Source organism: Leguminivora glycinivorella, chromosome 13 (genome assembly GCF_023078275.1).
Source record: "Leguminivora glycinivorella isolate SPB_JAAS2020 chromosome 13, LegGlyc_1.1, whole genome shotgun sequence".
NCBI classification, from domain to species: domain Eukaryota; kingdom Metazoa; phylum Arthropoda; class Insecta; order Lepidoptera; family Tortricidae; genus Leguminivora; species Leguminivora glycinivorella.
The window spans coordinates 7,833,318-7,848,587 of NC_062983.1; the positions used below are offsets into that span (position 1 = coordinate 7,833,318).

The 15,270-nt window shown below is 35.9% G+C and overlaps 1 protein-coding gene across 1 annotated transcript; it reads left to right on the forward strand.

Annotated features, from left to right (window-relative positions):
- Positions 1 to 1,783: 1,783 nt before the first annotated feature.
- On the forward strand, positions 1,784 to 13,435 carry LOC125232838. Its single transcript, XM_048138630.1, has 2 exons — positions 1,784 to 1,863; positions 7,450 to 13,435. Exons 1-2 carry the CDS (start codon positions 1,819 to 1,821, stop codon positions 12,049 to 12,051), a joined length of 4,647 nt encoding a protein of 1,548 aa, XP_047994587.1. The 5' UTR covers positions 1,784 to 1,818; the 3' UTR covers positions 12,052 to 13,435.
- The last annotated feature ends 1,835 nt before the right edge of the window (positions 13,436 to 15,270 follow it).

Sequence of the window (15,270 nt, forward strand, 5' to 3'; positions counted from 1 at the left end):
AGTGTGCCCCCCCCCCTCAAACTCTTGAACCATATGTTTAAAAAAATATGAAACAATCACAAAAGTAAAACTTTATAAAGAATTTCTAATGTTTTAAACTTGACGGTTCAGTAGGGTTTGAGAAAAATATGGAAAACTACGGAACCCTACACTGAGCGTGGCCCGACACGCTCTGGGCCGGTTTTTTAAACTTACTGGTGTCTATACAGATTTTGGCACTTTGTCTGTATTCACAGCTTGGTTGCTGACTGTACCCGGCCGGTACCTACTGAAGCACAAATTGATAGGTGATAGGTACAACCAGAGGAGCCTCCCTTCGCGATTTTTTCGCTGAAATACAAATAAAGCTTGACCAGAAATATATGACTATTGTCAGGAGGGCGCTCTTATTGTGATCTATGGGATGACAGTTCAGCAGTATAGTATGAAAAAAATAGTTTTAAACAAATTCCGCAAAATGGCACGTAGTCATGGCTTTACAGTATGTCGGCAGCCGCTAATGTGCGGCGCAGGGGGCCGATTTTTGAGTCTCACTGTCACTAAAATACCGATTGAAAACAGTGAATTGCCTATTATTTTCAGTGACAATTTTCTGAATTCGATCGCGTGAGACTCAAAAATCGGCCCCCAGATCTCAATGTGCAATGTCGGCTGCTCACGTGCGGTCCGTTTGTTAATATAGGTAACCTTTCAATGGACTCACAATTTCGTTCATGCGGGTCCTTTTCAGTCTTTCAAAATCCACACTAATATTATAGATGGGAAAGTCTGTGTGTCTTTTTGTTTGTCCCTCTTTCTAGGTAAAACGGAGCGACGAATTGACGTGATTTTTTAGGTGGAGGTAATTGAAAAGATGGAAAGTGACATAGGCTAGTTTTTAGGGTTCCGTAGTCAACTCAATAAGGGTTCCTTATAGTTTCGCCATGTCTGTCTGTCCGTCCGTCCGTCCGTGGATAATCTCAGTAACCGTTAGCACTAGAAAGGATCCCATCATCAGAACTGGGTTCTGAGAAAAATGGGACCAATCTGTATGCATATACATTCAATAAAAAAAAAATTAAAATCGGTCCAGTAACGACGGAAATATCGAAAAACAAACATAAAAAGAAATACAGACGAATTGAAAACCCCTTCCTTTGAGATTTGGAAGGCGGTTAAAAAGTAGCCTATTATGTCACTCTCCATCCCTTCAACTATCTCCACTTACAAAAATCACGTCAATTCGTCGCTCCGTTTTTCCGTGAAAGACGGACAAACAAACAGACATACACACTGTCCCATATTAGTATGGATTATTTATATTTATGTAGTCGCCCAGCATCCAAAGCACAAGCTTTGCTTAGTTTGGGGCAAGATTGGTCTGGGTAGGGTTGCTCAATATTAAAAAAAATATAGATATAATTAAATTTATGGTAGCCAGTAGCAGTATTACTACTAATATGACCATGGGTATGTCATAAAGTATTAGTGCGTTTTCATATTATCCGATCCGATGTCGATTATAATAAAGGCGTCGCCTTTGTCATTTGTTTTGACATCCTTCCTACATCCGGTATCGGGTCGTATAATGTGAAATAAGTAGCGCTTTGTGTAGGTATATCAACTTGTATGGAATTAATGAGAAATTGGCAAAATAAATAAGCTGATCGAAGGCTTGGTAACATCCTTAATTTGAATAGTGTAGAAAATTGAAGCTAGAGACCGGTGAAAATTACTTGATTGGAAAATAATTTTCAATTTTCATTTACGGAAATCGATATAAAGTGTTATGTTCGATTGCAGACAACCATTAACCACAATATAGTGAGCTGTAATAATATGCGTTTAGATATATTATTAATATTTCTGCTCAATACAGGATGGGTAAGTAAAGTGTGTATATATTTATATCCTACGGGACCCGGGGACAAGTGTAAAAAAAGTCAGTGTCGGCGTACTTTGTAAGTAGGTTTCACATTCCTACTAACGACTACTTCGTAAGTACAAATTTGTATGCAAGGGAGTCTACTTTTCTCTGCAGCTGATTGTACAATACTGTACATTGGTGAGCATTTCTTTTATTTTTTGCCACTTTTATGAAGTCTGATATTTTTGAAAAAAAAATATGCTATTTCTACTCAGAATTACTAGCTTTTTCAGTCCTAGTAGTTAAAAAAATTGTCCCATACAATTTTTTCTTATTTTGTTACCATTTTCCGTACATGTTGTATGGGGTAACAAAAGAGGAAAGTACCAAAAATGTATGGAAATTCTGGGACACTTTTTGTCTCCCAGTGAGAGATTGAAAGTACTCGTGATTCTGAGTACAATTGACCTAAAATTCCCTAAAACAATCAAACATTTTTAATTGGCAAAAAAAAAAAGAAATGATCACGTACAGACACCGGCATAAATAAGTGATGATTTATGTACCTGGTCGCTTTTAATCATTTGATAACTTTGTATGACATTTCAAACAAGATGTTAACGTGACAAGGTACAGAAACCATCACTTATTTATGCCAGGGACTGTACATGTACAATGTACATAGTTGTTGCAAACTAATTTGAATCTTTTATGAACCAAATAAAATGTTTCTGCATTCCAAGGTTCGAATTCAAAATGGGAAATCTAACTATGGTGGGCCTTACGAGGGAGTCTATGGTGTGTTTGTGATATTTACCGGCGTTTGAGAGAAATAGATTTTTGTAGTAAACATTTATTTATCTGGTTGAGTTCAATTTTCGTAGAAAAAATTTTTCTTGTATACTCGTACTACTTGTGTACCTACTCGTATCTACGCTGATGAACATATGTACTTGTAAGAACGTTACAAACATTATGGTGATCAATGATACAATTACAACGAATGCTAACGCTGCTGAAATGCATTCAGTGGTGCAATGGTATCTGATGGTTCAGACGATACAGGAGGGGTCAATTCTCCGTACAATCGCTCTCGACTATTTCCTATTTTTTAAGATAGAGCACTGATTTTTTCAACACAGATAACATTATTTTTATCTGTGTCAGACCGTTTTGAATTTTTTGATATTCTTGTTTTTAAAGACGCTAGCGCCCATCAAAATTTTCTATAAACGGCCTTATTGATTACGGCGCAAAAAAATGTGTGGTATTCAAAATTGGTAACAATCAGCCAAAAAAACTAAACGGTCCGACACAGATAATTTCATTGTTATTCAGATTCTCAAATTTCGTTACGATTGATTGAGTTTTGAAGAAGGAAACAGAACGCTTCGAGTATTGCGTACATACTTTAAATACTTTTACATTGACACACAATCACGGATCCGGACGACGAAATCTCAGCGGACTTCGAAAGAAGGGCCGCTGAGCGTGCGACGTCCGCCGCGGATACAACGCGTAGGTACACAAAGGCTTGCCCGCCGGCGGGGACGCCCACCACGCGACCACATTGACACATTCAGTCCCCTATCGACCCGGTACCGCCGTGTACCGGATGGCTTCACTCCGACAGCGGTCGGGCCTAGCTGAGTCTCTTGCTGGAGTCTCCTCAGCTGGGCTAAATAGAGAACCAGTAATAAAACTCCGCTTTCCCTCTACACACACAGATCTAGTTAAGACCGCTCAACTGATCTACGTTGGGGATCATTAACGCTTTAGGAGTATTCCAGCTTAGCAAATACATCTAGAGTGCGGCGGAAGGGTCCTGGACTTTCCCCCGGCTACCTTCCCCACACACAGTCCGTTTGCTCTTACGGCCCAAAAAGCCATAGAGTCCAAGTCAGGTTTAAAAAGAAAGCCATCGCGGCAATATACACGCGATAGAAATATCACCATATTCGGAGGCCTGCCATATTAAACAATGTTACCTAAATAAATAATTTTTACGAAAATAAAACCGCTGCTTTTGAGGTTCTAGTGAAAGGTACTTGTGAATGTTGGATTCTGTAGAAATGTGTAAGTATTTATTAAAACTGCTTTTAATGGAAATCTTGGATTATTTGATGGATACATTGGAGACACAAATGAATGTAAGTATACCGTTAATGTTTGAAAAGTTTCCTCAATTCCTCATGAATCCCATATCCGGTAATAAGAAATGGAGCTTGACAAAATTTGACTTGAAAACTCAATATGCTTAACAAACATAACAAAGCGAACAAATCTCCTAACACATAAATGTCATTGTTCTGAACATAAATGCATGCTGTTCTTATAAAAATACCAAAGTCACTATAAGTGTGTCGTTCAGTTCAGATTTGAGGAGTTCCGTTCTAGTCATCATCAGAAGTTCCATTGCCCAAATGTCACTGTTCTTATAAAAATACCAAAGTCATTATAAGGAGTTTATGATTTTCATCAGCAGTTCTACTGCACCAAATGTCACTGTTCTGCATGCTTTTCTTATAAAAATACCAAAGTCAACTATAGGTGTGCCGTTTAGATTTGAGGAGTTCTGTTCTGACCATCATCAGCAGTTCCACTGCACCAAATGTCACAGTTCCGTACGTAAATGCATGCTGTTCTTATAAAAATCACTATATGTATGTCTTTAAGATTTGAGGAGTTCCCTCGATTTCTCCAGGATCCCATCACCAGAACTGGCTTCTGATAAAAATGGGACCAATCTGTATGTATATTATACAATCAATAAAAGAAATTCAAAATCGGTCCAGTAACGACGGAGATATCGTGGAACAAACATAAAAAAATACAGACGAATTGAGAACTACCTTCCTTGAGATTTGGGGCGGCGGTTAAAAATTACATTGCTCTTTGAAGGGCCATGCTCTGTTGTACCCACATATAAATGTAACTAATATTTTTAGATGTAGGGAACAAATCAAATCAGCCAAATAGCACTAGACCCTACTCATAGTGTTGTGTTCCTGTCGGTGAGTAAGGTTGCCAGAGCTCAACGAGGGTGCGGTGTGCTGATGACGGGAGGACTTACGGAATTAACTTGTTCCGTTTATTGTCCTTTGAGTCGTCGGCAACCCGAACCCTCCTTGGAACTTGTACACTCCTTTTTGCTGTGTACTTAACACAGCAAAAGGGAATGTACAAGTTTCTAATGGGGTGGCAACGCGCATGTGACACTGTTTGAGTTGCAGGCGTCCATAGGTTACGGTGACCGCTTTACATCAGGCGGGCCGTATACTTGTTTGCCACCGACGTAGTATAAAAAAAAAAAAATTTATTTTATGAAATATTTTTTTAATTTGTTTTTTAAGTAGTAACACCACTATATATAAATTATAATATAAACTGAAATAGATACCATACACTAAAGAAAAAGCGATCAAGTTACCTACGCTACCAGTGGGCTTGATCGTTTTTTTCTTTAGTGCATTGTATCTATTTCAGTTTATATTATAATTTATATATAGTGGTGTTACTGCTTAAAAAACAAATAAAAAAAATATTTCATAAAATAATTTGATTTCTTCCCTACATCTAAAAATATTAGTTACATTTATAGTATATAATATTTTTAGATTTACCCTAACTATGGCTTACACTCTTAAAGTCAGGCCCCTAATAATATTCGTAAGTATTTTATTCCTATACAATACGACTTCACACCTCCAAATCGTCTTTAACTAATGTGACCTAATATTGTCTTCGGTTACCGCGATAGTTACTCATGAAATAAAACTATGGAAACGGATTAAATCGCATATCGATCGCATTATTTGTGGTCGTGGTTCGTTAATATTTCTAATATGTGGGTAGCTTTTGCACATTGTAAAAAAAAAATTCCTCAGTCACCCGTTGACCACGAACGCTGTAAAGAGTTCGAAACGTCGGGATGTATTTTAAATTCATTATACGCGATTTAATCCGTTTCCATAGTTTTATTTCATAATGTGACCTATTTTTAACCGTCGCCCCAAATCTCAAGGAAGGTGGACCTGCTGATGATGACCAGAACGGAACTCTTCAAATCTGAACGGCACACTTATAATGACTTTGGTATTTTTATGAGAACTTTCTAGAGATACGTTCTGAACAGTGACATTTGGTGCAGTGGAACTGCTGATGATGATGATCAGATCGGAAGTCCTCAAATCCGAACGACACATAGTGAGTTTAGTATTTTTATAAGAACAGCAAGCATTCACGTTCTGAACAGTGACATTTGGTGCAATAGAACTGCTGATGATGATCAGATGGGAATTCGTCAAATCTCAATGGCACACTTATAGTGAGTTTAGTATTTTTATCAGAACAGCAAGCATTAACGTTCAGAACATTTGATGAAGTGGAACTTCTGATGATGATCAGAACTGAACTCCTCAACGACACATAGCTCATGTTAAGAGATTTGTTATTATTTTTATCCTTTATTTTTATTATTGTTATGTTTGTTAAGCATATTGAGTTTTCAAAACACATTTTATCAATATCTGTTTCTTATAATTGGATATCGGATTCATGAGGAATTGAGAAATTCCTCAAACCTTAAAGGTATAGAGGTACGTACGTATATTTGTATTTTCATCAAATAATCATATTTATATTTGAAAAAAAAAAAAATGAAAAAATGAAAAATATCTTTATTTAAATAATAACATATGCTTAATACAATTTGCTGGGACTTCTCTTTAGGCTTACAGCGCCTGTGTTGAGACGACCCGCTCATCCAACGCCTGATTTCGAAAGTAGTACAGCATGTATTTAATATATATCTAAGGTACACATATATATTTAGAATCCTTACCTACAGAAGTACAGAATAGGAGAATACAGAAGATGTCAGATTTAGATTACAGTAAAAGGTGTAATACCATATACAAGTGTGCGTATCTTCGCACGCGGTGTGTGTGAGTGTGTGTGTGTGTGTGTGTGTGTGTGTGTGTGTGTGTGTGTGTGTGTGTGTGTGTGTGTGTGTGTGTGTGTGTGTGTGTGTGTGTATGGATCAAAGATTTAAGAGTTGTTCAGTCTCATTATAGGTTTTTTCTTGTAGCCATTTAGGAATTTCTTTTTTGCAGTGATGGTAATTATTTTCGTATATATTTAAGTGCCTGTTAACAACATTATAAAGGTGACTAGACAGTTTAGAGTATTGTTTTCTTGCAAATTGTGTTCCAGGTTTCGAGATTGTTATAACATTTTTTCTTTTTCTTTTGTTTTGTATACTAGGATCATATGGCAAAGACTTATGTACTTTCAAAACCGTGTTTTTAATATAAAGTTGTCTAACAGTAAGGAGTTTAGATAGATCATACAATTTTTTTGTGGAGAAAGTACGTTTTTTGAAGTACATAACCTTAATTATTCCTCTTTGAGAGCGCTCTAACTGAAGGTATTTCGTTTTAGCCGCCCTATTTACATTAAAAGCAGTTTTAAAAAATACACATTTCTGCATAATACAACATTCGCAAGTACCTTTCACCAGAACTACCAAAGGGGCGTTTTTTTTTGCTTAAAAAATACTCAGGTGAACTTTTAGAATAATTTCAACTATTACGATTTTTCAGATCTACTATGGACATGCAGCGGACGTTTCACCTGGAGGGCAGCAGGTACAAAATCCAAAGGACCCTAAATATCAAAAGATGGCCGCAGAGCTTGTACACTCCTACTTACAACTAAAAAATACTAAAAATGTAACAGTTAATAAAGTTACAACACAGGTGGTTGAAGGGCTCACCACTAGAATACAATTAAAAGTTGTCCTGGTTAATGGAAAATCATCACTGTGCAATTGTACAGTATATGAGAAAAATTCGGAAAAACTAAAATTTGTAACTTTTAAATGCGACTCATTTTTTACTAATAAACTACTAAGTTCCACAGTTAATTCTCGACCTGGTCAGGACCGGGACCCTAAAAATCCGAAGTACAAAAAATTAGCAAACTTCGCTATAGGTAGTTTTTTCAACCAGCCTGGCAAAAAACCTTTTAAAAAAGAAGATGTAAAAACAATATCTGTATCAAAAGCAAAAGTAAAGATTAATTCCAAAATTATGACTGTCCTAACTATTGATGTCATGACTATTAAAAATGTTCGGTTCAAATGTAAAGGTGTAGTTGTAGAAACACCATGGGAAACTATAGAGGCGACTAAAGTTACCGACATAGATTGCGATATCAATAAAGGAGAAACCCCAGAGGACACGCAACTTCCTGAATCGCAATCACCACAGGCAGAAAATCCAGACGAAACACAACTTACCGACTCGGAACCACCAAAAGAAGAAAGTCTAGATGAGACACAACTTCCAAAACAGGGACAATCTCAAGATGAAGATGAGACCGCCGCGATTGTTGCCCCGTCGAATAAAATTAAAACAGGTGGCGAACAACTTCAAAATCCTAGTAGTAGTAAGTACCTACACTTAGCGGAAGAATCTTTCAAAAGGTATACACAGAAACACCATCATCGACCTTTGTCGGCTGATTATTTTGTAGTGACCAAAGTGACCACTCAAGTTGTTGCGGGATTAATTACTAGACTCGATTTCAAGGCAGTTATAAAGATAGGACACTCGTTACAATGCCATTCAGAGATTTTTGAACCGCCTGGACAAAATTCTCGAGATATAAAGGTTAACTGTTTGGATATACCAGGTGGCGAAATAAGTGAAAATCCCAGTAATCCAGAATATAAACAATTAGCCAAAGAATCATTTGAAAAGTATCTAACATCTCGTAATATACGCAAATTTAAAGTGAAAGAACTAAGAGTCACTCGGGTAACAACCCAAGTAGTTTCGGGAGTCATCTATCGGATCAACTTCAAGGCGATTCCAACCAAGGGCAACCCTTTAGAATGTAATTCTGAGATTTTTGACCAACCATGGCGACACTACAAAAATATAGAAGTGAAATGTATACCACCACGTTCTGCTATTAAGTTATCTGCAAGCAGTGGTATGCTCGATGGCAAAACGAAACAAAATCCTAGTGATCCAAAGTACAAACGATTAGCAAAAGAATCATTTAAAAAGTATGTTACGTCTCATAATATACGCAACTTTATAGTGAAAGAACTAAGAGTCAGTCAGGTAACAACCCAAGAAGTTTCGGGAGTCCTTTATCAAGTCGATTTCAAGGCAATTCCAACCAAGGGCAACGCTTTAGTATGTCATTCTGAGATTTTGGATCAACCATGGCGCAAGTACAAAAATATAGTAGTGAAATGTATACCAACACTTTCTGCTACTAAGTTATCTGCGAGCAGCGATAGTGCTTTGGATGGTGGCGAAATGGAGCAAAATCCCAGTGATCCAGAGTTTAAACGATTAGCAGAAGAATCATTCAAAAAGTATAAAACGTCTAATAAACTCAAATTTATAGTAAAAGAACTTAGGGTCACTAAAGCAACATCCCAAGTAGTTTCAGGAATCATTTTTCGAATCGATTTCATGGCGATCCCAACCAAAGGCGTCGGTCTACTATGTCATTCTGAGATTTTGGATCAACCATGGCTAAACAATAAAAATATAGACGTGACATGTATGTCACCATCTAATACTAAGTTATCTGCAAGCAGTATGAAAGCAGGTGCCGATCTGTTATCTGCAAGTAGTGGTATGCCCGGTGGCCAAACGGAACAAGATCCCAGTGATCCAGAGTACAAACGATTGGCAGAAGAATCATTCAAAAAGTATAAAATGACTAATAGATATATAGGCAACTTTATAGTGAAAGAAATAAGGGTCACTAAAGTAACAACCCAAGTAGTTTCGGGAGTTCTTTATCGAATCGATTTCATGGCGATCCCAACCAAAGGCATCGGTGCACTATGTCATTCTGAGATTTTGGATCAACCATGGCTTAACAATAAAAATATAGACGTGACATGTATGTCACCATCTAATACTAAATTATCTGCAAGCAGTATGAAAGTAGGCGCCAATCTGTTATCTGCAAATAGTGGTATGCCCGGTGGCCAAAACCAACAAAATCCTAGTGATTCAAAGTACAATCGATTAGCAAAAGAATCATTTAAAAAATATCTAACGTCTCATAATATACGTAACTTTAAAGTGAAAGAATTAAGAGTCAGTAAGGTAACAACACAAGTCGTTTCAGGAGTTATTTATCGGCTCGATTTCAAAGCAATTCCAACCAAGGGTAACGCTTTAGAATGTCATTCTGAGGTTTTGGATCAACCATGGAGGAACTATAAAAATATAGTAGTGAAATGTACACCACCACTTTCTGCTACTAAGTTATCTGCGAGCAGCGATAGTGCTTTGGATGGTGGTGAAATGGATCAAAATCCCAGTGATCCAGAGTTTGAACGATTAGCAGAAGAATCATTCAAAAAGTATAAAACGTCTAATAAACTCAAATTTATAGTAAAAGAACTTAGGGTCACTAAAGCAACAACCCAAGTAGTTTCAGGAGTCATTTTTCGAATCGATTTCATGGCGATCCCAACCAAAGGCGTCGGTCTACTATGTCATTCTGAGATTTTGGATCAACCATGGTTAAACAATAAAAATATAGACGTGACATGTATGTCACCATCTAATACTAAGCTATCTGCAAGCAGTATGAAAGCACGCGCCGATCTGTTATCTGCAAGTAGTGGTATGCCCGGTGGCCAAACGGAACAAGATCCCAGTGATCCAGAGTACAAACGATTGGCAGAAGAATCATTCAAAAAGTATAAAATGACTAATAGATATATAGGCAACTTTATAGTGAAAGAAATTAGGGTCACTAAAGTAACAACCCAAGTAGTTTCGGGAGTTCTTTATCGAATCGATTTCATGGCGATCCCAACCAAAGGCGTCGGTGCACTATGTCATTCTGACATTTTGGATCAACCATGGCTAAATAATAAAAATATAGACGTGACATGTATGTCACCATCTAATACTAAGTTATCTGCAAGCAGTATGAAAATAGGCGGTGAAAAAAATCAAGATCCCAGTGATGCACAGTACAAACGATTAGCAAAAGTATCATTTAAAAAGTATGTAACGTCTCATAATATACGCAACTTTATAGTGAAAGAATTAAGAGTCAGCAAGGTAACAACCCAAGAAGTTTCAGGAGTTCTTTATCGAATCGATTTCATGGCGATCCCAACTAAAGGCGTCGGTCTACTATGTCATTCTGAGATTTGGGATCAACCATGGCTAAACAATAAAAATATAGAAGTGAGATGCAAGTCACAATCTAAAAGTAAGTTATCTGCAAGTAGTATGAAAATAGGCGGTGAAAAAAATAAAGATCCCAGTGATGCACAATACAAACGATTAGCAAAAGAATCATTTAAAAAATATCTAACGTCTCATAATATACGCAAGTTTATAGTGAAAGAATTAAGAGTCAGCAAGGTAACAACCCAAGAAGTTTCAGGAGTTCTTTATCGAATCGATTTCATGGCGATCCCAACTAAAGGCGTCGGTCTATTATGTCATTCTGAGATTTGGGATCAACCATGGCTAAACAATAAAAATATAGAAGTGAGATGCAAGTCACAATCTAAAAGTAAGTTATCTGCAAGCAGTATGAAAATAGGCGGTGAAAAAAATCAAGATCCTAGTGATGCACAGTACAAACGGTTAGCAAAAGAATCATTTAAAAAGTATCTAACGTCTCATAATATACGCAACTTTATAATGAAAGAATTAAGAGTCAGCAAGGTAACAACCCAAGAAGTTTCAGGAGTTCTTTATCGAATCGATTTCATGGCGATCCCAACTAAAGGCGTCGGTCTATTATGTCATTCTGAGATTTGGGATCAACCATGGCTAAACAATAAAAATATAGAAGTGAGATGCAAGTCACAATCTAAAAGTAAGTTATCTGCAAGCAGTATGAAAATAGGCGGTGAAAAAAATCAAGATCCCAGTGATGCACAGTACAAACGGTTAGCAAAAGAATCATTTAAAAAGTATCTAACGTCTCATAATATACGCAACTTTGTAGTGAAAGAACTAAGAGTCAGTAAGGTAACAACTCAAGAAGTTTCGGGAGTCATTTATCGGATCGATTTCCAGGCGATTCCAACCAAGGGCAACGCTTTAGTATGTCATTCTGAGATTTTGGATCAAGCATGGCGGAACTATAAAAATATAGTAGTGAAATGTATTCCACCACTTTCTGCTACCTACTAAGTTGTCTGCAAGCAGTGGTATGCCTGGTGGCAAAACGCAACAAAATCCTAGCGATCCAAAGTACAAACGATTAGCAAAAATAGCATTTGAACAGTATCTAACGGATCATAATATACGCAACTTTAAAGTAAAGGAAGTAATAGTCAGTAAGGTAGCAACCCAAATAGCTTCGGAAGTCATTTATTGGGTCGATTTTAAGGCAATTCCAAACAAGGGCAACGCTTTAGAATGTCATTCTGAGATTTTGGATAAAAATGGCGCCGGAATTATACTATAATAGTGAAATGTAAACCATCACGATCTAATACTAAGTTTCACGGCGACCTCAACTAACGGCCACAATTTAATATGTTCAGCTCGGATTTTGGAGAAATCAAGGCGAAATATCCAAATACAGACACTCGCTTCTTTTCCTCCTGACACTAAGGCTATCTCAGACTGCTAGCAACCCTAGAACTATAGGAGATGAGATAGCTTAATAGATGAAGCAGTTATCGAATATTTTAATAATAAGCAATTGACAGTAAAGCGCATTAAAGTATCATTAATAGCATAGGTAAAAAAACACAAACAGTAGGAGGTAACAAAAACAAAACACAGATAACATAGACGTGAATACGACCACACTATTACTGACCCTTAAATGTGCATCCCGAAATAATTGGATTGATCCGGCCCCCATAGACATAAACTGTATTTTTAATCATAAAAGTTCCAATTTTGGTTGGTTTCAACGTGAGTGGGTGAATCCTGCTCGTTCAGAGTCCAAGCATTAAATTATGACATTTATGACCGAAAAAACTCTTATCCAATTTATTAAATCATCAAAAAATAGGATTGACCTGAGAGGAAAAACTGACGCAAGAATTACTTTCGGATCCACTAAGTAAGTGCAGGAATTGGTAAAACTTGTCGCTCGACCGCTAAAATTATAGATTTGAAAGGATTGAACTGCTACACAAAAATTGTGGAACCCTTGGAACACAAAAAAACAATTCAAAGAAGAAAAATATAAATGAAATTATTTAAAAAAATATACTGCATAGGTACGAGTAAAAAAAAAACAGTATAAATGATATTAACAGTAGTCTTTACATAAATGATTTACTGGTTGATGATGATGTTTATCTGCCCTGAGAAATGTATACAGATTCTTATCTATATATTTGCACCTGTAGGTAAAGGTTTAGAAATCTAACGATTTGATTTTGCTTGAATACATAATGTGAATAATTATAAATAATAATATTTAATTATACATTCATATTGTGACAATTTTTCGATGATGTTCCAACATAGCAAGTAAGTACTAAACTTGTCATCATTATCGCTTTGTACCAAATAAGAAGCTTTTGAAATAAATAAAGAGTTACAATTGAACCTGTTTTAATATTTTTTCTGTCCCGGTACTTTTATTTGTCATTTATAGGATCGTGCACACATCTTTACAAAGTGTCTAGCCTCAAGCCGCAATCCTATAGTGTTGATTGAGTGAAACTGCCCTGGCTGAAACTGGCTGAAACTTATAGCTTTCTTATGTGCGCTTGTTTGTCTTGTTATAAGATATCAATTTACCAAATTCCAATCTCAGAATTCTCTTGGTTTTTCTAAAAAAAAGAATTTAAAAAATCGTTTTTATATTTTTGTAGCTAAAGTAATAAAGGGATTTCTTTGAAGTTTCGATATTTACTCATTAAAAAAAAAACAAGGACTGGCTGAAACTTATAGCTTTCTTATGTGCGCTTGTTTGTCTTGTTATAAGATATCAATTTACCAAGAATTCTCTTGGTTTTGCTAAAAAAAAGAATTAAAGAAATCGTTTTTATATTTTTGTAGCTAAAGTAATAAATGGATTTCTTTGAAGTTTCGATATTTACTCATTAAAAAAAAAACAAGGTTTACAAGTTTAACACTTTTAACTTGTCCCCAAGTGTCAGGGGCAGTTTCACTATAGTTAGTACTAATAGGATCCTATAAGATTACAATCCTGGTAGAATTGCGGCTAGACCCTTTATAGTAGTAGTAGTAGTAAAACACTTTATTGTACCAGAAAATAATACAACACACAGGAAAAAGAGCTTATTACAAGTACAAAGGCGAACTTATCCCTTTAAGGGATCTCTTCCAGTAAACCTTTGAGCAATTGAGGGAGAATTGGAGATGGTAGGCATACAGTACAAACGGCGCAGGAAACGGATTCTAGGTAATAATAAATTATAACTTACACTAACATGCAATATATACGAATAAATACATAATATACAACTATACAAATAGAAAATAATATAAATATATATATATATATATATATATATATATATATATATATATATATATATATATATATATATATATATATATATATATATATATATATATATAATATATAGATTAAATATATATTTACATAATAAAAACGACAACTACAAAACCGCATACATCCAATACCTTAGTTTTCATCAGAGAGCCAAAGCTTTTTAGATTTGCCCTCAGCGGCCTTTATTCTCTAAAAAACTACCCATAGTACAAGCTTTGCTTTGTTTGGGGCTAAGTTGGTTTGTGGTAGGTAATTTAAATATTTAATTTATGTTATAACATAATCAAAAATGAAAATGTCACATCTAACTAATAGTAGGGAAGCACAGACATGTTTTTTGTTGGTTGTCTAGAAGGAGAACTTTGTGTCAAAATCCAGTAAATAGTGTGTATTCCTAGAAAGATATTCTACAAAACTATTTAAAAAAAAATATATTCATAGAAAAGTAATATATCCAACGTTGTTTAAGTGATTAACAAAACACTAGCGTCGTTTAAAAAAAATCAGCTTCGCTACACAATACATGGTTATATCCATAGCTGGACACCGTTAATCAAATAGTTAACTTCGATAATCGTTAATCCGTTACTTAAGAAGTTAACTTCGTTAATCGTTAAAGCGATACATTTCGGTAGATTTAACGGAAGTTAAAGTTAATCGATAATCCATTAACACGTCATAAAAATAGGACTTCACTGTAGGTATTGTGTATTTGTATTTACTAAGTATCCACCAAAAACCATTAAAACCTGTGACGCAATCGGTAAAAAACCGAAATGTAATAATTACGGTCTCTTCGGGCTTTTACTGGGATTGAGATTTGAGACGACAACTCGATGCTGTGGGCCATGCCGGACTCTAACTCGATGCATCGGTTGTGCGATTTGTCCTGTCATGCCTGA

What these genes read in the sequence shown, in the direction of transcription:
- LOC125232838 (XM_048138630.1), top strand. Translation starts at nt 1,819, where the DNA reads ATGCGTTTAGATATATTATTAATATTTCTGCTCAATACAGGATGG. An exon ending in TTCTGCTCAATACAGGATGG is followed by an intron (nt 1,864 to 7,449) that starts GTAAGTAAAGTG and finishes ACGATTTTTCAG; the next exon opens with ATCTACTATGGACATGCAGC.